The 23,338-nt window shown below is 38.8% G+C and overlaps 1 protein-coding gene across 3 annotated transcripts in view; it reads left to right on the top strand.

The window, feature by feature from the left end:
- Positions 1-23,338, top strand: part of CTNNAL1 (catenin alpha like 1) — a 65,021-nt gene that overhangs the window by 39,559 nt on the left and 2,124 nt on the right. Inside the window, exons 9-17 of one of the 3 annotated variants that reach the window (XM_081803337.1) lie at positions 1,439-1,597; positions 3,908-4,000; positions 7,570-7,720; positions 13,643-13,680; positions 15,614-15,664; positions 15,757-15,911; positions 19,898-19,946; positions 22,744-22,800; positions 22,943-23,056. In XM_081803337.1, the coding sequence (XP_081659463.1) occupies positions 1,439-1,597; positions 3,908-4,000; positions 7,570-7,720; positions 13,643-13,680; positions 15,614-15,664; positions 15,757-15,911; positions 19,898-19,946; positions 22,744-22,800; positions 22,943-23,056 (867 nt within the window). Of the gene's footprint in view, positions 1-1,438; positions 1,598-3,907; positions 4,001-7,569; positions 7,721-13,642; positions 13,681-15,613; positions 15,665-15,756; positions 15,912-19,897; positions 19,947-22,743; positions 22,801-22,942; positions 23,206-23,338 lie in introns of those variants that run through there. The other 2 variants (XM_081803335.1, XM_081803336.1) reach the window with 2 other exon arrangements.

The following is a 23,338-nucleotide window of genomic DNA, read 5'->3' as shown; positions in this document are numbered from 1 at the left end:
AGCAGGCTTCCTGTTGAGCAGGGAGCCTGATGTAGGGCTCGATCCCAGGACCCTGGGATCCTGACCTGAGCCGAAGGCAGACGTTTAACGGCTGAGCCACCCAGGCACCCCTAGAAGAATTTTTATAATGATTAAGGCAGATGGTCTCTATAAAACCACTGTCAGTTCATTGCGCAGAGTGGAACTTTGGGTTTATTCACCCTTCCTCCCTTAGGCGTGGTAATAAGTTGTCTCTAGAACCACTCAGATTTACGTGACTGTGGGCAAGTCACTCAGTCTCTAAGGACCTGTTTCATAGTCTGTAAAATAAAGGGCTGGCATTAGGTATTCTCTAAGGCCCTGATGGTTAAAAAAAATCTTTTAAAATTCTTATGTGGCATTTAGTTTCCAAAGGAAAGTACATTTTAATGTCTTTGTTTCTGACTGTAATTATTCTCACTTGATTGCATGAATGCGGACTACTCCATTGTTAATTTTGTAGAAAATCCTGTAATTTGAATTGACATTGGATTATTTCCAGGAAAAAAAAAATCACTTCATTCAATAGGCTTCGTTCAAAGTCAGATTTTCCTTAGGACAGTGTTATTAAAAGCAATCTCTTCCTGGAGAACCCCAGAATAACCCTTCACATCATTTTTTTTTTTTTTTCTTTAACAAAAAGCAGGATGAAGGGAAGATTTCGGAGTTAATAGTACCCAAAGATATCTGCTGAGAGTGGGCCATGCTTAAAATCCATCCCAAGTCAAATACAGCCTCGGGGTTTTGGTTACCCTTTGTCTGTCATTTATCCTGTGACCCAAGAGTTGAGGAGTAAAGTTCTAGATAGCAACTACAGGTGGGCTGTAACCCCCTGAGGGAAGGGAGTATGTCCTACTTGTCTGTATGTCCAGCCTCTAATACAGTGTCTGCCATGATCTGGGTATCTAATAAAATTGTGTTGAATACCTAATTGATTGAATCTCACATCAGTACCTTTTCAAAAGTCTATTAAACCTTACTGATCATAAACTGCCATTTGATTATCCTCATAGTACTCTGAATACTGTCCTCTTAATACTGTTGTGTTTCTTACTAACTTGCAGAGTAGTGGAAGCATTTTTTAAGTGAGAGAGAAGCTATGTGGGCAAGAACTAGTTAATAGCAGGATGAGAAAGGGACCAGCCATGCCACACTAGCTGAGCAGGTCATCTTCTGCAGACAGCAGTTCGGCCCACATGAGGGGACTCAAAGATGTCCCTGTCACTCCTGCCTGGGAGAAAGGACAAGCTCCCCTGTGCGGCCCAACTGCTACTGTTGCCACAGGAATTTTATGCTTTCCTCTCTCAGTGGATCAAGTGGGGACTGCTCCTTTTTCATTTTTAAAGTGCTTGTGAGCTGCTTGATGACAAAACCTGATTGTTGTGTTTCTTTCATTGCCCTTCACCCCCCACATCTGCAGCTTCACAGGACAGCAACCCAGCTGACAGCAGATCTGTTAAAATACCATGCTGATCATGTGGTCCTAAAAGCATTAAAACTTACTGGAGTAGAAGGAAATTTAGAAGGTTTGGCCGAGTATGCCTGTAAACTCTCTGAACAGAAAGAGCAGCTTGTTGAGGTGAGTAATAGGTTTGTTTGTTAAAGAAATTGTGGTTTCATGATAGCCGTACCATCATCAGGGAATATTGACACAAATATAGTTTGGGGGTAACTTATATGAGCATTTTCTCTGTCTCCTTTGGAATCTTAAAGATACAATGTTTATCTGTCCTGTTCTTAAAACAATCTGGCCTCTAAAACAAAACAAAAAATGCTGGAACCCGCAGATACACTTACTAATCCTCTTGTCCTTATTCTCTCAGAGAGGTTAGGCTTAGGAGTAGAGCAGTGGAGACACATCCTATGACCTTGTTTCTATTTGAACCTGTGGGGTCTCAGCAGGAAAGAGATGGCACACTTGAATTAGGATAATTTAAAGAGACTAATAAAGGAGCTGTTTACAATTACATAGACACGGTGTAGGGGGAACCGTGGGAGTACAGTAATTGGGGTTAGTGATAGCAGAGCTGGTACTGCTGGTAGGCCCAAATTAATAGGGGAGAGGAGTGGTTATTGGAAACTGGAAGGGCACAGAGTCTTTCAGAAAGCCACCGTGAGAGGTTCTGATTTCAAGACTAGACGCAGAGCCACAGCCCAAGGCAACCCTGCAGGGAAAAAGCATGAGAATAAAGGCCCTTACTGTTTGCATTCCTGCTGGTCTATTGCTGGGGCTTCCCATTGGCCAAACATAGCTGGAGACCACAAATGTCAGTCTCCCAGGGCATAAAGCAGTTTGAGGAGAAAGGAGAGTGGATGTGGACGGACAAAAGACATTCAGCACAGTATTCCTCCTCTGAACCTCTTCTGTTCTGCCCAAACCTCTGTTGGGTGTTACTGGTGCTTCACCTGCCACTTTTGCTATAATTGCAATTATTAGTTGATATTCTAAGCCTTTCACTTATTGAAAACACTAGACATCTCAGTAAAAAATGTATACTTAAGCTGTGTATAACTTGTGCATATCAGGTATATCCAGCATGTATATAAATGCACAGATACAAACCATAGAGCTGTCTCCATATTACCTGCTGTCCCCAGCTCACCAAATAATGGTTAGAAGGAACCTTAGACTAAGTCGACTACCTTTCTCTCCTTTACTTGCGTACATATGAAAACTGCTAGGGAAAAAAAGAAAAAAGAAAACTGCTAGGGAGCATTCTTAAAATGACTATAGATACGTCTCCATTTTACAATAGATTTGATGATTATGTTTTTTAAAATAGTTTTTTAAACATGTAATTGACATATAACATTGTGTAAGTTTAAGGTGTACAACATAATCTCAAATGTGTATGTATTTTGACATGATCACCACAATAAATTTGGTTAACATCCATCACCTCAGATAGTTACAGAAAATTATTTTTCCTTCCTTACAAGTAGAACTTGTAAGATCTACTCTCTTAGCAACTTTCAAGTATACAAAAGAGTACTGTTAATTCTAGTCTTACATATTATATCCTCAGAACATATTTATCTTATAGCTGGAGATTCGTACCTTTTGATTACCTTCACCTGTTATGCTGCTGTTTTGTTTATAAACCAAGTATTATGACTGTAAACAGTTTAATCTTGCTATGTATAGGAATCCTGCAGCAAAATTTTTAAGTGAAAAAAATGTTTTCTGTCTCAAGTCTGAAGATTTTCAATAATTTTCTCTGATAAAGGCTCTTTTCTCATTACATCAGCCTTTCCTAATCCAGTGTTTTCTCCAGTGAAAGGTGTGTTAATTAATTGACCCTGAGAGGAAGTGTTGTTTGTTGATAGAATGTATAGCTTGGGGGCGCCTGGATGGCCCAGTCATTAAGCTCCGCTCAGGTCACAGCGGGAAGCCTGCTTCTCCCTGTCCCACTCCCTCTGCTTGTGTTCCCTCTATCGCTGGGTCTCTCTCTGTCAAAATAAAAAAAAAAAGAATGTGTAGCTTGACATAGGATACCTGAGGGACCTTGGGCAAATCACTTCTCTGAGTGAAGTTTCTTCATACATACAGTGTGTGGGCACTTACTAGATCCTTTCAGAGATTCCTTCGGGTTCTAATATTCTGTGACCACTTGCCATAATGAGATAAGAAATAGAGACAAAGAGACAATATGCTCTACCCTTATGCATTCCTGCTTTATTCCTAGAAAATCTGTTGGTGACCAATATAGTATTATAATAATCTTCTAAGTAATATACAACTTGATTTTTAATAAATAAGGTTTAATTTAATAAGGTTTTAATAAGTTTTCTGTGTAAGGCTTTATTTCCTTTATTAATTATAAAATGAAAGCCTGGATTGCGAAGAACGAGAAGGTGGAGGTTGAACTGTAGAAATGTTTTCTCATAGGTCTGTCGATTGTTACGCCATATATCTGGGACAGAACCTCTTGAAATAACCTGTGTACATGCAGAGGAGACATTTCAGGTGACTGGCCAACAGGTATGATCAATAGCAGATCATTCCTTTATATTATGTCTTGTCTGAGTGTCATAAATTGTGTGGAAGGAAAATGTGTGTGGCTCTGCATAACTAGAGGTCAAATCTACTGAGAGTGATGAAGAAGATAATGGAATTTTCACTGATGGTGTGCCAGAACATAGCGGACATTCCATGCTGATGCTGCTGCTCTGCAAAACTGGAGATTGGCCCATTTAATTGATGTCCTAGTTTATATTTATTTTCAGTAAAGCTGTTTGCAGTGCAGGTCATAGTGACATATTTGAAAAGTAATTTACTGGTGTGCCTGGCTGGAGTGTGAGCGTGCAGCTCTTGGTCTTGGGGTTGTGGGTTCCAGCCCTGTATTGGGTATAGAGATTACTTAAAAAAATAAAATCTTAGGGGCGCCTGGCTGGCTCAGTCAGTTAAGTGTTTGCCTTCGGCTCAGGTCATGATCTCAGGGTCCTAGGATCAAGCCCCACGTCGGGCTCCCTGTTCAGTGGGGAGTCTGCTTTTCCCTCTCCCTTTGCCCCTCTCCCCCACTTATGCTCTCTCTCTCTCAAATAAATAAATAAAACCTTTAAAAAAAATAAGTTACCATTATGGACCAAGCCATAAAAATATTTACGTGTTTTGACCTAGGATTCCCAAGGACATAAGGAAATTAGAAAAACAAAACCAAAAGCAATGTTTGTTACAGCATTACTTATAATAAGATTCAGTTGGAAGCAAGATAATTAAGGTAGGCAAATAGTACATTATGACCTTTAAATAATAACCATGATAGCTAGAATTAGCAACATTGAAAAATGTATTGTTAAAATGTTAGATGATAAAAGCAGGATACGTATTTGTATACTTACTATAATTGCTACTATGTAAAATGTACATATATAAGAAAATGAGGGGTGCTTGGGTGGCTCAGTCAGTTAAGTGTCCAACACTTGGTTTTGGCTCAGGTCACGATCTCAGGGTCGTGAGATCGAGCCCCGTGTCAGAGATTTTCTCTCTTCCTCTCCTTTTGCCCCTCCTGCTCGTGCTACCCCCCTCTCTAAAAATAAATAAATCTTAAAAAAAAAGAAAAAAGAAAATGACTACATAGGAATATGTAGAAATGAAAGTTCTTGTGCTTTTTTGGAAGAGTTGTGAATTTTTTCTGAATTTTTTGAGATACAACTTTTTTTTTTTTTTTAAAGATTTCATTTATTTATTTGAGAGAGAGAATGAGATAGAGAGAGCATGAGAGGGGGGAGGGTCAGAGGGAGAAGCAGACTCCCTGCTGAGCAGGGAGCCCGACGTGGGACTCGATCCCAGGACTCCAGGATCATGACCTGAGCCGAAGGCAGTCGCTTAACCAACTGAGCCACCCAGGCGCCCGAGATACAACTTTTTATAATCTTCCAGAGCCTTTTAAAAATTGATATCCCATTTAATATTGTCCCTGTCAAATTAATCTAAAGAGAAAAGTGAGGGGCAAAACTTCCTTTCTTTTTTAGGTCTAAGCTCCAGAATACAATTTACCAGGTGTTCTTGTTTCATTTATCATGGTCAGCCAAAGGACGTACACCTAACTGTAGTATTACATGATAGATGTAGAGCCCTTGGATTTAGAGTTGAGAACAGTGCAAGTGACTTAGAGACCGTAGTGGCCTGTGTCCTCTAGCAGAAGCATGTTGAATGTTGGAGGGATGTGTGTGCTCTGTAGAGAACAGTGTCAAAGGCTTATCATGGAAGGAGGAAGTATATGAGTCATCCTTAGCAATGATCATCTGCTGAACAGTTTATTATTATAACCAGAGGATCTCTCCTTATTAAGAGAAACCAAGGCTTCAGTATTTGCTTGTCCGCTTGAGATTCATCCTGCTTGCCTTGGCTTTAAGTGTATTTCAGTAGAATGAAAAGGTTTGTCTCTTCTGCCATATGCAATCAGCTCTTGCTTTCCTCAAGCCCTACTTGCTATTTGGCTGTAATTCTCTGCTTACTGTTTTTATTGTAGTAGGGATATTAGGAATAACCGTACTTTCTTCCCCAGGATGGTGATAGAGCCTGTTGTCAATTTCCATAACTTGAGAAGCATTTTTTTTCTCACAGCCTTAGCTTTTGCTCCTTGTCTTTGCCATCTGTTTCACAAAGGGATCATTTAAGGAAATAGAGCATGCCTCTGGGTTAATTTGTATTTATTTCTGGACATCTCTACTTCAGCTATGTCATCTTTGTATTTCCTTTAGAATGTTAGATCCTATCCAGGACACAATGGAGCAGTTTGTACAGCATACAATGGCTCCTGGTCGAGAGGGAAGTCCCACTGAAATCTAGCTCGTGGTTCTCTGGAGAGCCCATGTGCCCGCCCTCCCTGAAGATGGGGAACCTTGTTTTGCTCATGAAGCTGCCACCTCCTTGTCAAGTCCTGTGCGTGTGTGACTGTGCCCCCCCAGGAGGAACACGTAGCTCTAATTCCCTTACAGGTAGCATGACGTGGACCATATCAGTCTTCTGAAAGCTCTCCAGTGACTTCCTGTCTCACAGTAAAGTCCGGTCCTTACTGTGTATGTCCCGCATCACATGGCCTCTGGTGACCTTCCCTTTTCTCATGTCAGTCCAGTCACACTGGCCTACTGGCTGATCCTTGAACACACTAGAAGTGCTCACACCTCATCCCAAATGGCTCGCCCTAGATTTCCTTTGGCCCTGCTGGCCTTTAGCTCTTTGCCTTTACGTGCCACCTTTTCCGTGACCACCTAACACCCTCTCCCGTCCTTACCCTTTATTTTTATACATATAATTTATCATAACTTATAATATCTTATCATTTACTAGTATGTTTTTTATTATCTGTCTCCCCCCATTATAGTGTGAGTCTTCATCTGTCTGACTCGTAGCTATTCCCCAGCTCCGGGAACACGGGTATAGTGCCTGGCACAGAGTAGGTGAATGAATAGCCACGTGTTAGTTACTTGGTGTCCCCGAGCCTCAGTTTCTCTCTCTCTGTTGAGAAGGTGTATTTTGTTTGTGTGTTTCTGAAGGTGAATACCAATGTAGATCGAGCCCCCGAGACAGTATCTCAAGAACGTATCTGCCGTGTGCTCATAGGTGTGCGTGTATGTTACCTCTCCTACCACTGCTGATACTGCTAGCCACCTGCCACGCCCCTTCTGCTGCCGGCCCTGCTCCTCCCCTTAGCGGTACTCCCACCGGCACCAGCACCACCGCGGCGACCGCTGCCGCCTCGCGGCCCCTGCCCCGTCTCTTGTGTACAGCGCACTCCTCCCTTCCCAGTCTGAGCGTAACTCTTTGAATTCTGCTGTGGAAATGACTCTGTGGAAGTAGTTTTCCCGAAATAAAGACCATTGCTCCCTGGATAAAGGTTTGTATATAATCATGCATGCTATTTATTTGCAGAAACAGTGACTTTCGTTCCCTGTCTCTCCACGTTGGCCAACATGGTGCTTATGTGTGGAAAGCACTTCATAGCTGTTTGTTGAGTGAACAGTACAGACTTAAGTCTGGTCTCCAATATGATGTTGAGCGCTAAGACTTTGAAATGGACACCTGTGTATGTTGTATTTCATTAGATAATTTCTGCCGCTGAAACATTGACATTGCATCCATCTAGTAAAATTGCTAAAGAAAACCTAGATGTATTTTGTGAAGCTTGGGAATCCCAAATTGGTGACATGTCAACACTGCTAAGAGAAATCAGTGACGTGTTTGAAGGAAGACGAGGTGAGAAACTGTCCGCGTATTTAAATATATTATTATTTTAATCAGCTCTGTTAGTTTTTTAATGTCAAACCTCAGTTGCAAAATGAATTATCTTGTTATAACCCAATGGGTTATTTTTATAGTAACATACCTTCCACAGAAAAACTGAAAATGTTGTGTGTCCTTCTTTACTGTAGTATGTAAGCAGTACAATTTATTGTACAACAGTGTAGTAGATTTCTTTGAATTAATATTAATATTCTAGTTTTCCTATTGAAATTTAGTCATTTTATATTTTATCAAAATTGTTTTTTAGTTTTAGTACAAAAGCTCTTCTGTAATACAATTATTCTCTGATTTAATTCTACTAACTTCATAGTGAAATGAATGTAGTTATTTGATTTTTGAATTGCTTTCCTTCCACTTGGATGGAATCTCTTTCTTTGATAACTACATAATCTTGGAAAATTTCCTGTGGTGGGTAAGTTCATTGGTATTTTTACAACATGTAGAATAGCACTACACAATGTATAGGAAGGCATCATTTTTATTCTTTATTTTAATAACAACTGGGACTTTGGTTTATTTTCCATTGTATAGTGTGTCCTCTTATTTATGTTTATGTGTTTTCATGTATTTTATCCTCTTTGAATGGCTTCTGTGAGTGTCAAGCATGCTTTTTTTTTTTTTAAATAAAATGTCCTTTAAGCCACAGTAACACCAAATTACATATTTATTTTTATTGACTTGAACATCTAAACATTTCATATTTTTAAAAATACCTATATAGGATAATTGCTGATTTGCTTTTAAAAATCAGAAAATTAGATAGACTTTATAAATATAGCATAATTTGTAAAATATAATAAATGTTTACCATGCTTTTACATTTAAAGATTTCTGTGATAGCTAATCTAAATGGCTTATCACTTCAATGCTTTTATAAAGTATTTATAGACACATGGATTTTTATGTGAGACAAGTTTCATATATTAAAAGGTAAAGTGATGTTGTTGATTCATATCTGAAGAAGAATGGTCATTTAGCTATGGGACTTGTTTAGGAAATGAAGAAAGTGACTTCCCCATCTTTCTCAACACCAGCACCCACTACAGATAGACTAGAGCTGAAACAGGAAAATCCTATACTTATGTTTGGACCACATGGTCTCTGTGGTTTCTTTTACTTTTAAGCTGGATGTTCTGTAAATGGTCTCTTCTTTAGGTTTGGGTAACCTGTCCTCAAAAAAATCAGGTTACCTTAACTTCTTTAGGGCTGAAAGAAATTCCTCTGTACGTGGGAAACTCTGCTGCCTCAATCAATGGTACATCCATTGTTTAACTGGTAAAGTATCTTGCTGTTCAGAAGGATCCTTATGAGGGGTTAACTGAGATAGAGTTGGTTGATCTCTTGTACTGCCTTTCTTTGTCCTGACTTTTAACATTAAGCTCATAAGAATAGCTTTTTTGACAAAGAAGTCCAACTCTGGGTTAGCCATTATTGACTGGACTGAGTCCAGTGTCACAGTGTTGTTTTTCCTGTTCTGTATGGTTATTATGACAAGTCTGCCTGTTACCTTGCACCTGTCCACTACTGTCCATACAAAGGCTGGAGTGTATTCTTCAGATCCTGATTTCTCTCTGCTACTGTTATAACTCATGTTACAGCTATTATTGAAAAGCCTTTGCTGTATTCTAGCTACCTTTGTTCTGCTCTGAATATCTTGACTGTCATTACTAGAAGAATTACCGGATATGTTTGCAAGTATCGTTTAACCAACCAATTAAAGCAAATAACATGGTAAGCAATGAGAAAGGGACTCAGAGCTAGGTCATTGTCCCCCTTATCCTGAGACACGGAAATTTCACAATAGGGCCTCCTGAGGTTGTTTTAAGAACTCAAAAGTCGGGCGCCTGGGTGGCTCAGTTGGTTGGGCGACTGCCTTCGGCTCGGGTCATGATCCCAGGGTCCTGGGATCGAGTCCCGCATCGGGCTCCCTGCTCTGCGGGGAGCCTGCTTCTCCCTCTCCCACTCCCCCGCTTGTGTTCCCTCTCTCGCTGTGTCTCTCTCTGTCAAATAAATAAATAAAATCTTTAAAAAAAAAAAAAAAAAGAACTCAAAAGTCAATGCTCGTCTTCCTGCCTTTCTCTCTTCATCCATTTCTGCCTTCTTATCCAACCCTCCTGGGAAGCCATGGTCTTCATATTAGAAAGGACCAGATCAGAAAGATTCCACTTTCCCTTAATGATGAATTTGTAATCATAGCGTTTAGAATTTGAGATTATTTTAGATAACTAAATGTTAAAAGAAGCCTTCTCTCACAGCTTGTAGACTGTTTCTCCTTTAAAGAGGCTGAATTTCTCTTGTTCTGTTTGAACCATCTTAGAATTAATATGACTAGGCTTCAGGTTATAGGGATGTACCTAATGGTCCTGTTCCATAGCTCTGCGCCTGTTTTATCACTTGGCAGATTGGATGTGTAAGGTGCTGTTCACCGAAATGGGATGCATAGAAGGAGGAACATGCTTGTGGATAAATATGAGCTTATCTGGGGGACATGGAGTTCGAAACAAGGGAGTGACCCATCCAGACAAGAGATAATGAGATGATGATAGTAGAAATGGAGATAAGAAGACTGATTTAAGAAGAATTTTACAGGTCATATTGGTAGGATTTGCTGATTAATTGAATGTAGAGGTAAGGGAGAGTTTGAGGATGACAACTGGGTTTGGATTAGAATACCCCAATCCTACTCCTGTGGTTAGCTAATTGCCTATCCTTCAGTAGTTAGCGATTCATTTTCAGTGGGTCTGGGGACATGATCTTTCTGATAATGCCATATAGAGCACCTTCCGGAATCAAAAAAGCTAATTGTGGGACCTTCTTTTTTTTTAAAGATTTTATTTATTTATTTGACAGAGAGAGAGACACAGCGAAAGAGGGAACACAAGCAGGGGGAGTGGGAGAGGGAGAAGCAGGCTTCCCACAGAGCAGGGAGCCCGATGCGGGGCTCAATCCCAGGACCCTGGGACCATGACCTGAGCTGAAGGCAGACGCTTTAACGACTGAGCCACCCGGGTGCCCCTGTGAGACCTTCTAATAGGGAATTACATAGCACATCTTTAGTGAAATAGTGAGGCTTTTCTGTCCTTGGGAAATTAGCTTTAGTTTGTAAAGATGCAGAAGAGCTCTGGATAGTGAAAATGAGAGCAGCAAATAAGCGATCATTTCGGTACTCCCATCAGATCAGAGGGGCTCTTGAGCTTAACCCTGAACTTAGTTTATCTGGAGGTGTAAGGTGAGAAGTAAAAATGGTACAGTTGTGGTGTTGATTTAGGGAATATTAAACAAAGGATTTTGGGAGTATTAAACTTATGATACCCCTGTGAAAACAGTGCTTTGAAAAACAGGTTTGTAATTCAAATATTGACTGTGTTTTCCCCATAAATATTCCTGTTTTTCCAGTTACTTCTAATGTTTATAACATGTTTTCATCAGAGATAGAAATTGTTTGTTAATGCCACTTCTTTAATTTGATATAAGAGCTAAACGTAACTGAGTCAATGTATTTGCTCTGCTTAGAATCAATGGCAATAATTAGGCTTGTATGGAAAAAAAAAACAGCTATAAAATTAATTATAAAATGATTCAGATTAATGATTTTTGGTATCTTTATCAACTTTTATTTATTTATTTATTTTTTTTTATCAACTAAACTTGGCTTATATTGGAATTGGGGAAAGAGGGATAACCTTACCTGCAGAGCATTTGGGGAAAAGCTGTCTTGAAGAATGATCAGTTTTGCAGTTATCCTCAAATATGCAAATCATTCTGAGTCCAACTAAATGATGGGAATATGGAGCAAAACAAAGTGTCTGTAAGACAGCCTCGGGGACTGGAAGTGCCAGTGATTAATTGGTTATGGTAATGCTAGAAAACCAGATTATAGAAAGGCTCCTTTTTTCATTTATTTCTCCCTGCCTTCTGGTTTCTTTTTTTTTTTTTTTTTAGATTTTATTTATTTGAGAGACAGAGAATGAGAGACAGAGAGCATGAGAGGGAGGAGGGTCAGAGGGAGAAGCAGACTCCCTGCTGAGCAGGGAGCCCCATGTGGGACTCGATCCCGGAACTCCAGGATCATGACCTGAGCCGAAGGCAGTCGCTTAACCAACTGAGCCACCCAGGCGCCCCTGGTTTCTTTACCTCTATTGTTTTCTCGGAGAAATAAGGGATACTAAGATAGGTGGCTTTTTTTTTCTCTTGTAGAGAAAATGTGAACATGTCAGGGTCATAGGCTCTATGGAGGATCACAAGGGTAAATAATACAAGATTGCTCATGCCTAAGCTAGTTATGCTTAAGGAATGATTATGCTCGTTTCTGCAGCTTATTAAGACCACTTTTTAGGGCTATTATAGACAGGATTTGGACTTTGAATTAAGATAAATGGTGAATTTTGAGGTTCTAAATGACAGAGTCTTCTATTAATCTTTCACAGCTAAATCAGGCACTTTTTATATCAGCGCTAGGAGACAAGGCATGGAAATAATGTCTTTAAGTTTTATTTTTCTCTCACAATTCTGAGAACAGAAAATCATTAATAAAATTCCCTTACTATTCCGACACTACAAAGAAATGATTTGAACCATAAAGCTATTCCCGAGTACCAATGGCTGACCCGTAATGACAGTTCATTTTCTAGATCAGCACTGTCCAACAGAAATATAAAATACATATGTACTTTAAAGTTTTCTAGGAGGCACAAGAAAAATTTAAAAAGAAACAGGTGAAATTCATTTCAATGTTTTCTACTTAACCCAATGTATCCAAGATAATTGTTTCTGTTTATAATCAATACTTAAAAATAATTATGAGGTCTCCTACATTTTTTCCCCTTTATATTAAATCTTCAAAATCCAGTATGTATTTTATAGTTACAACACATCTCAATTCAGACCGGTCATGTTTCTGTTGCTCAGTAGTCATGCATGGCTGGTGGATCCCATATTCAACAGCACAGTTCTAGATGAAAATTTAAATATGTTATGAATAGGCTCACCCTGTTCATGTAACAGTCATTCTATAAGAAAGTGTATGATTTAATGCTCTTACACTGTATTTACTTTCATTAGGTGAAACTGTATGAAATTGCTATTTTTGTATTTCAGAGTGGTTGAGTATCAGCAATTTCATATGGTTCTACCTAATATATTATAGCTGAACAAACTCCCATTCCTTGAAATCAAGAAGCAATTACTGTTCAATCTTATTGTGAATCCTTTCCCCTATGAACAAACTAGGCTTTGAAAACAATCTACCATCCATTGTAACCTGACTTTATACATCATCTAGAAGTTTGAAATAGGGAAGCGCAGGGGTGAAGTGGGCATCACATGTCTCCTTCCTTTCCTCAGTTACTGTGCTTCTTGCATGTGTTAATTCACAGCCAAGAGACTGTATTTGGTTTACTTGCTCTTCCTATCTTGTACACTAGAGTTGCTCTGTTTGACTGGAAGAATACTTTAAGAATTTAGGTGTAAGTGATTTGGTTTGATAGTCACAGAAAAGGAAGCAAGCACTGATAACTGGTACTGATAAAAGAAGAATCTGGTTTCATTGGAGGCAGGCCACTGTGAAAGATTTCACTATGAAGGAAGCTTGTTGTAAATAAATACAAGTAAATAACACAGAGAAACTGTGCCTTTCTGCCATTACATTGGGGGAGGGAGAGATTGTCCAACCAGGTACCTTAGAGATATAACTGTTGACAGCCTTCATGTTCACCAAATTACAATTTTGTTTCTGAAACACATGTAATTAGTAGCCTAAATTATCAAAACTAATGTACTACCATTCCTATATAATCATATTAAAAAAAATTAAATGTGAATAATAGAAAATACGCTAATAGAAAATTTGTTTTAAGTTATATGTGTTATTTGTAGGAGAGAAGTATGGCTACCTGTCACTTCCAAAGCCAATGGTAAGTAGAAGAGTTTTGTATATTCTGGAATGTTTTATTCAGAAGCCAAATTGTAAATTTGAAACTGAAACTAATGCATCTGACTGCAGTCCAAAATAGTGTCCCACTAGGTGGCCAGCTTGGTGACATGTATGAAGATGGTTTCTGCACCTTGTCAGGCAGCTCCCTTTCAGTCTTCAGTAAACACTTTAATAATAATCATTTGTAAAAGTAAAAATAAAAATAATGAAAACACAACTGAATTAAAAAAAATAAGATAGGCTGTAAAATTCTAAATAAAATAAACCCTCAAAACCTCAAGCTATGTCTTTTTTTTTTTTTTTTTTTCCGAGCTATGTCTTAAATGCTCTATCACCTGCTTTATAGTCTACCAGATGAAGGAGGAAGATACAGGTGATGTGACTCTCTATACAAGGAGGGGCCAGAGAGAACACAGATCATCTGTATTTTCCAGTGAACATAAGGGGCAGCTCGTATTTGTACATGTATGCGGCTTTATAGTTTCCCCACGTTCATTTTCTGTCCTATTTCTTCTATAGTAAGCAGCATTAGAAAATCTCAAAAGGGCTATGTTAAATGAGTAAATATAAACTGTGAGACAGAAGAACAAGGAAAAGTTGAGGCTCTTCTGTTCTGCAGTGAAACTGGTGACAGAAGAGCTGGTCAGAAGTATCAAGTTGTGGTAATAATAAGGGAAACAAAAAACAAGGGGATACACATATACCTGGAAGGTATTGATGATGACCTGTTTCTTAAGCTAAGGGGGCTGGGTATTTTGTTTTATTATGTTATAATTTATACTTTGTGTACATCTACTCAATGTGTGTGTGTGTGTGTGTTTAGAGTTTGAGTAAATGTTAAAACAAAAAAGGCAACCAGCGTCTCCTACCCCTTTATGTACAGTAGCCCTGGCCATTCTGGAACTCCTGCCCCCATTAGGGGAGCTTCTGCCAGACCTCACGTTGGGGGGAATGGCCAACCTGGGCTGCCATCTCCTGAGAGCTTCTGCATATATTTTTCAAAGAAACATTGCCATTGGTAGTGGTTTCCATTCTTTTTTTAAGATTTTATTTGTTTATTTATTTGACATAGAGAAAGCACAAGCAGGGGGAGAGGCAGAGGGAGAGAGAGAAGCAGGATCCCCGCTGAGCAGGGAGCTGGATGCGGGGCTTGATCCCAGGACCCCGAGATCATGACCTGAGCTGAAGGCAGCTGCTTAACCGACTGAGCCACCCAGGCGCCCCTCTATTCTTCATGTAAATAGGAATCTGTGGGCTAGCTTGCTAACCTAACTATCTATAATGTTTTAGCCTCTCCTTGGGGAACTATATTCTGAGTTCCATATAGCTTACACAGAAACAAACTTGCTGTTTCAAAAATAGGGGCCCATCAAATATGTTGATTCAAATATGAAGTACTATATTCTAAGTATAATCTCCTATACAGCCTGGGTAGAGTATTCGGAACTGAGATGTCAATGACACTAGGGTGCTGAAATTTTGCCTTCAAAGGGCAAATTGGTTAAAGGAATTGAGCTCCAGAGTCATAACATTAGGAACATGTGGAAAACTACATATAGTGGCTAATTTTATGACATCATTTCATAAAAATAACTCAACAGAGGGGCCAGGAATGTTTGGAGGTATAATAACTGGACTCTGAGAAGACTGCAGAAGTCTTTAAATCCTTCTGGGACATGATCTGCTTTCCCTGGTCCCGGGTTTCTGACTACTTACCTATTCAAAGCTGAACTTACATGCTAGAAGAGTATTTGCAAATAATTGTTTCAACTTAATTTAATATAGTTTAAATATGTTCTGAAAATGTTTAAGTTAAAATTTTATTATAGGTAATTTGTTTTCTATTACTATTGTATTTCCTCACAATTAGCTGTACTGTTTTTTAAGATGTCTTAATCTTTTTATTGTCATAGAAGAATAATGCAAACTTGAAATCATTAAAGCCAGACAAGCCTGACTCTGAGGTAAGACCTTTTTCTTTTAACAGTCTTACTTCTAATCTTCCTTTTACATCAATAATGACAATATTGTGGTGATTAAAATGTGTATTTTATAGGAGCAAGCCAAGATAGCAAAGCTTGGACTTAAGCTGGGTTTGCTTACCTCCGATGTCAACTGTGAGATCAAGAAATGGGAGGATCAGGAAAATGAGATTGTTCGAAATGGGCGCAACATGTCCAGTATGGCCTATTCTCTGTATTTATTTACTAGGTAAATGTAGTTACACTTGATCCTTTTAAATCAGTTTAATAATATTTGGTGTAAGGAAAAACTCATGTTAAATCATTGATAGGTTAAAGTCAATTTCAAATATTTGGTAAAAAAGACTAAGTTCTTATGATAATTAAGTGAATACAACAAGAAGACGTTTAATTAGGATTTAGATTTAGAAGATAACCCCTCCAGGTTTGTGTCCTGTTCTTTTCATAATTTTTTTTTTAAGATTTTATTCATTTATTTGACAGAGAGAGACACAGCGAGAGAGGGAACACAAGCAGGGGGAGTGGGAGAGGGAGAAGCAGGCTTCCCGTGGAGCAGGGAGCCCGATGCGGGGCTCGATCCCAGGACCCTGGGATCATTACCTGAGCCAAAGGCAGATGCTTAATGACTGAGCCACCCAGTCGTTATAATTTTGCATCCTGATTTTTGTCATTCAATGTATCATTCTCTCTCCTAGCAAGCATCAGTAAGTTTAGAAAACATGTCTTTTAAACTCTTTATGCAAGTGACTGATAATTGATTAGATAATACAGATCAAAGAATAGAACCATAAGGACTACCACCTCAATAGGGTGCCAAGTCTCCATGAATCAGTGTTCATTATATAGTAGAGAATTTCCCTGACTTTACTATTGCATGACCTACATTCTTTGTCTTGTCCGCATAACAAGACTCTTGATCAAATGCCTCATTGAAGTCCATGTTGATCACATTCCACAATCTTCTGTTAAAATAATCTATACATATGGTGTAGTAATTCCATATTGTAAACATTTATCTGTTATCTGCTCAATAATCTGTTCTAGAATTTTCTCAAGGAATGACTTCAAACTTTTCACTAATTTTCTGAAATCTATCTTTTTTATTTTTGGAACTCTGGAAAATATTTGATATCTCTAGTGCTATGGCTCTTCTACTCATTTTGATTTTGAAAATATCAGCAGTGGTTCACACCTACAAGTTGTTTCAGTATTCTGGAATGTAATCTATTTCATCTGGAGTCTTTTTTTTTTTTTCATTTTTTAAAAAAGATTACTTTTAGAGAGAGAGAAAGCATGCACCTGTGAGCGGGGGGGGGGGGGCAGTGGGCAGACTGAGAGGGAGAGAATCTCCAGCAGACTGCCCTCTGAGAGCAGAGCCTGACCTGGTGCTCGATCTCATCACGACCTGAGATGAAACCAAGAGTCAGTCACTCAACTGACTGAGCCACCCAGGCACCCCTCATCTGGAGTCTAAACTCAATTAAAGTAGTTAGGATCTCCACAGCTGTGTGGGCATTGGGGTTCAATAAATAGCACCCTTTTTCCTACCCAATTTCTGAACAAAATGAAAAAATAAGCAAAAGAATAGGCAGGTAGGGGCCATAACCTTTATATTGATAAAGCTATTATTGGATAATGTAGTTTATATCCACTAACAAGTGGGTTTTTAAAAACGATCTCTAGAATTCAGAAATCTTACTCTACAGGGACAGAATGTATCTTAAAATAACTGACAGAGCAGGTGTCTCCCAAAAGCAGCTTTACTTCCAAGAGAAAAAGGAGAAAGGAAAGGCCTACCACATCCAATTTTATTTTTGCAAAGTCACCAAAAAGACTGAAAAGCTAAATAAATGCCCATACCTTTCTATGGGAGGGAATAAGGGGGAGAGCTGAGAGAAGTGAGGGAGGTTATGCTAGTGAAGATGCCTTTGTATGGAAGGAAGATCAGGAGTGAGGAAGGAGCATTCATTTCCCTCTTGATGAAGTCCTCTACCTTTTCAAGATAGAGAATTCTTCTGGAGGGTGCAGAAGTGATAGGAGCTGAGTGACTTGGCCTCTGTTTAGCAGCCATCTGTTAATACTTTACCATACTTTCCAGCATGGGTGACCTTTCCTCTTCGGTGGTTTCCTTCCTTTGTGCTTAGTCGTTTTTCTTTGCAAGCTTCTCCTGGGATTGAGTCTTCCTAACGTAATTTTGACCTTTTTTTCTTAGTTCCTGTCTTTTTAAAATCTGAAGAGTCAGATTTGCAGAAGAAAGTAAAATGGAACTCCTTCGTTCACACACACCAAATGTGCACAGATTAGCTGGAATAACAAAGATCTTGACCTTTGGTTGCAATCATGCTAGTTAACTCCTGGGATAAAAATCAGCAGATCTTTAAACAAAAATTTGTTTTTCACCAATGAAAACTGGAGGAATATCATTATCACTAAGTAAATGTAGTTTGATATAGAAAATCTTCCTAAACAGAGGATTCCTCAGTAGAATTTTTTGTTTACATTTTTAACTGCCTCTTTTATTTCTTGTTTCTTGTTTCAGAATATTCCAGGGTGATATGGTCAGCATTTTTTGTTTCAGAGTCAGGATAGTGGATTCTGGTAAGGGATGACATGCATCCCATGGAGACTAGGAAGCATGAGGAGCTGCATTATGAAGGGTAGGAATAACTAAAGCTCTGTGGAATGGGACTTGTTATGAGACGTAGTTATTAGACAGGAATGCTCAGTTCAGGGAAGAAAATGGCTTTTCTGTAATGGGTAACACGTTGTGCCATTTTGACACATCTTGGTATATCTGTGGTAAAATCTCAAGCTGGCTTTGTTTTCTACCCACACTGTCAGCATATGTTTTTCCCCAACATTTTTTTCTGTTTTCCCTTAATACCTGTGGTTTACCAGCCTCATCTAGTTGCTTGTTTCTTTTTTTAAAATATTTTTTAAGGATTTATTTATTTGAGAGAGAGAGAATGTGTGTGCATAGGGGGAAGGGCAGAAGGAGAGAATCTCAAGCAGATTCCCCGCCCAGTGGGGGAGCCCAATGTGGGGCTCAATCCCATGACCCATGAGATCATGACCTGAGCCAAAACCAAGAGTCGGACGTTTAACTGACTGGGCCACCCAGGCACCCCTTGTTTCTGAGAGCCATCTGTTAGCCTTCACAGTATCCAGTTTTACAGTTTTCCCGGGCAATTTTATAGCTTTTCCTCAGGCTGCTGTTTAAGGTTGTCTTAACAATTTATACAGTTTCTTAGTAATTTATAGGTGATAATTCATATTTCTTGATAATTTTAAAGATTTTATTTTTAAGTACTCTCTACACCCAATAAGGGGCTCAAACTTATAACTCCAAGATCAGGAGTTAGATGCTCTACCAACCGAGCCAGCCAGGCATCCCTATTTCTTGATAATTTATATATTTAAGATTTACTAGTGCATTTTTCCTTAAAAAAATTTCAAACTTACCAGAGCCTTATAGGTCTTTAAGTGGTTTCTGTTTCATAATTTCATTTGATGATCACAGCGGTTTATCAGAGAACAGGAATAATTTGTTCACATGTCACAGATGTTGAGGGCAGAATTGGTTATTAGATTTCTTCTGATTCATGCCTAGTCTACTGCTCTTCTTAATGCATTCTGTTCTCTTTGCTGTGGTTTGCTTTTTGTTTGTAGAGGTCTTGGTTCTTCTTGGTAGTTTTCAATCTGATGTTCCCTAGTCTGCTGGTGAGAGTGGTAGTACAAATATTGTGAGTATTTTATATACCCAGCGCTGAAACTTAAATGACATGCCTTGTCAAAGTTTTAGAATTAAAAATGAGAATTTTTTGAGTTTTGGTCTGATCCTCTTAACATTATGTAACAAAGGCCTTTGGTTAAGACATATTGTCAGATCTCATGTATTTAATTTATGAAGCAAAATGAAAAAGGTCAAAAAGGAAAAATAAAACTTAAATATTACTTGTCGGTTTTAAATTTCTTTACGTTATAAAATTAACATATATAATGTTCACTGAAAAATTTTAAAGTGCCCTAAGAAGTAATAGTTAAATATTAAAGTTATTCAAGGATAAAGTCACAATATTATTATTCTATTCAATATTACTCTTCAAAATTTGGGATCTATTAATATACAAAATGCTCTAGAAGTTTTATGTTATGAAACCAATTTTCAGACAATAACTTTTTCTTAGATCTCCTTGATAATTCATTTTATTTCAGAGGAGAGGGGCCACTGAAAACTTCCCAGGATTTAATTCATCAACTAGAGGTATGTTTTATTTCCATTTTATGCTACTAATTTAATTCTGGGCTAAAAGTGGGTAATAACAGATTTTCGAAATGATTTACCATATCATGTTTGTATGCTTACCTATGCACACACATGTATAGAGAAAAGTGGAAAAGCAGATGGCTTGCAGTAGCATTTTGTGGAACTTTTTTTTTTGGATATCTTATGTAAAATTCAAATACTATAAGGATAAAGCAGAGTAGGCTTTGTTGACAGTCAATATGTGCAATAAGTTACAGGTTTCCCAAGTAGGTGGAAGTATCCTGTCAGCAGGCGCATATCCTGGATACCTTCCTGAGTGCTAGGAAGGCTTTTTGGCCTCTTCATTATTGGATTGGATGAATGATACTGAGTAAATGAGGACAACGCATGAGAAAGCATCTGTCATAGGCTTGAGACAGAGGGTACTTGGTATAGTTTCCTTCTTTCCTTCCATGTTCCTGCTGATTTAAGGCATTCAAGGAAGGACAGACATGCTCACCCCCACCCCTGTGCCCCAGTGTGTCTAATGGAACTCCACATAGGCCCATCTTGAATTCTTCTCCCTCAGTTAGAGGCCTTAGATTGGCAAGTGGGTTGCAAGAATACTTGCCCTAACTCTCACGGTAGTTTGTTTACTTTTCTAGAACCAAGGGCATTCGTACATTTGAAATATGTAATTTCTATCACTTTCTTACCTTTAGTAGTTTCCTTTGGCATTCCCATGTGCTGCCACCTGAGCCTCTTCAGGAAAGGGATTTTAGCTTGGGAGGATGATTATCATCAGAGTCAGAAGATTTCTAGAAAATACTTCTTTTGTATTTTTTTATAAAGTCGACTGTAGATAAGCGATTTCCCTTAAAACAGTTGGAATAAATTCTGGATTCACTCTGTTCCATTTGGCTCATATCCATTTGAAATCATACCACACCACAGGGGGTATTTCACTGCAAAAGATCCACTAGTCACCTTCCTCCTGTGTGAGCTTATTCATTAAACCGGTGTCTACTGAATTGTCTACCGATGGACATGAAGCGCTCATCAAGTATTTATTGAGCTTCTACTGTGTGTCAGATCCTGGGGGGAAGACCTCTGTGGAGAAAAGAGAACAGAACAAAGCCAATGCTGGCCTGGAGCTTACATTCTAGTGGGAGGAGGTAGGCAGGAGAAGGTTAAGTATGCGGTGCCTATATATAAGCATTTAGAGATAAAATCATGAAAGATAAAGAGAGAAAGGTGATAGAAGGCTGGCAAGAAAAGACCTCTCTAAGGGGGTAACATTTGAGTAGAGATATTAATGAATGAGAGAGTGATCTGGATGGATATCTGGGGGTAGAGTATTTTAGGCAAACAGAGCAAGTGCAAAGGCCCTGAGATGTTGGGGTAGGCTGGAGGGGTCTGAAGAAAAATAAAGAGGCAAATGTGGATGGAATGGAGTGAACCAGAAGGAAAGTGGTAAGGCATGACATCTCCGTAGCCCTGGGAAGAACTTTGACTTTTTTTTCAGGTATGAGGGAAAACCCATTGAGGGTTTGGAGGAGCAGTGGCAGGATCGAACTTAGGTTTTAAAAGGTTTTTGGCTTGATCACCAGGGTAAATCGTAGTGCCATTTACTGAGCTAGGGAACACTGAGGGAGAAAACCAGATTTAGAGGGTGGAAATCAAGCATTTTGTTTTGCTCAAGTAGTATGTAAAAGACTGGTGTCAGGATCGTTCAAGAATGGAGAGAGAGACTGGGGAGTCATCAGCTTTCAGGTGGTTGTAAAACCATGATAGTCCAGGAGATAGACATGGATCTTGCCCCCATGGGGTTTGCAGGCCAGAAGGGAAGAGATGTAAACAGAAAGTGGTAATGTAGGATGATGAGGAATGTATGGGTAAATGAGTCATTCTGTTTGGTTAGAATCTATGTGTAAAACTCATTGGTCTCCCTTTTAAAGGATAAGGAAGAGAGCAAAGGATTATTTGACCTTGAGATCAGTTCATCCAATGATAGCAAGGTGTTGGATAGAGTGTTAAGGTTAACGCTGCATTGCCTCCTTCTTCATGTTCTTTATCTAATTCATTACCAAGCACTTTAGTTTTCTTCACAAACCACCCTCATATTGCCATTCTCTTCTTTTTTATGGCTGCCATCTAAAGCTGACTCCTACCCTTTATTCCCCTGGTGTCTCTTACTCTGAAACATTCTGTTACTATTTTAAAATAAGCATCCAAAATATTCCTATCTTATCTGTCCAGCCTTATTTTTCCACTGTTCTTTGGCATCATCCTGTTCTCTTCACTAAATTGTAAAATGCATGGTGAATACTCAAGAACCAATCTAAATTGGTCCTCTCAAATGGCTGGTTAAGGAATGTGTATGGGTGACAAATTTTAGTGGAAGTAGGAAAGTCCTAACCCTTTGACCTCATGTTCCACAATTCATCACCCTTTATAGTTGGGGTATTATAAGATGAGCTCCAGATCCTTCCAGAAGCCCAGACATAATTTGTATGGTTAATTTGTATGGCTAAGCATCATAGGTCTTTATGACCCTCCAGAGTAATTGGAGGTGTCCAGGTGTAGAGGAGCCTCTCCAGGGATTGATTCTGCATCAAGCCTGAGAAATCTCCTTCTGAATACAGTTAAACATTTGTGTTTCCTGGGTAGGAGAAAAGCTTCAGGAGTTCCACGACAGACCTTTTATGTTTAGGTTTACTTTTAAAATTCAATATGACAATTAGCCATGAGTATATTTCTTATGAACTATCTGTAAGATATACATCTAAGTAGTGATACTTTTCTTTTCCACTAGGTTTTTGCTGAAGAGGGCTTAAAGCTTACTTCAAGTGTACAAGTTTTCTCAAAACAGGTAATGCAAGTCTGCCTGCTTGGTCTTGATGGTGATGTCACGAATACCCACTTGGGGGGTATATTATTAAGGTGTAAGGGTATTTAAGGTTTAAAAGATGGTGTTTGTTGGAGTTGTTATAACTTCCTAAATTATATTTCAGCTGAAAGATGATGACAAGCTTATGCTTCTCCTGGAAATAAACAAGCTGATTCCTTTATGCCACCAGCTCCAAACAGTAACTAAGACACCTTTGCAAAATCAAGTGTTTCTAAAGGTAAAAGGAGTTGTTATAACTTCCTAAATTATATTTCAGCTGAAAGATGATGACAAGCTTATGCTTCTCCTGGAAATAAACAAGCTGATTCCTTTATGCCACCAGCTCCAAACAGTAACTAAGACACCTTTGCAAAATCAAGTGTTTCTAAAGGTAAAAAGGTAAAAAAAAGCGTTACTCGGGAGACACTTGAGAAACTTTCACATTTATCAGGTGTGCTTCTAGCCCATTTTTCCTCAGAGTGTTCTTACCCACAGACAGGCAATTTACTTCCATTTTTCA

This window comes from Leptonychotes weddellii, chromosome 14 (assembly GCF_054177405.1).
Source record: "Leptonychotes weddellii isolate Sample4059 chromosome 14, ASM5417740v2, whole genome shotgun sequence".
Classification (NCBI taxonomy): Eukaryota; Metazoa; Chordata; class Mammalia; order Carnivora; family Phocidae; genus Leptonychotes; species Leptonychotes weddellii.
Note: the sequence above shows the minus strand (reverse complement) of the source record. Positions and strands in the feature narration are given on the sequence as shown.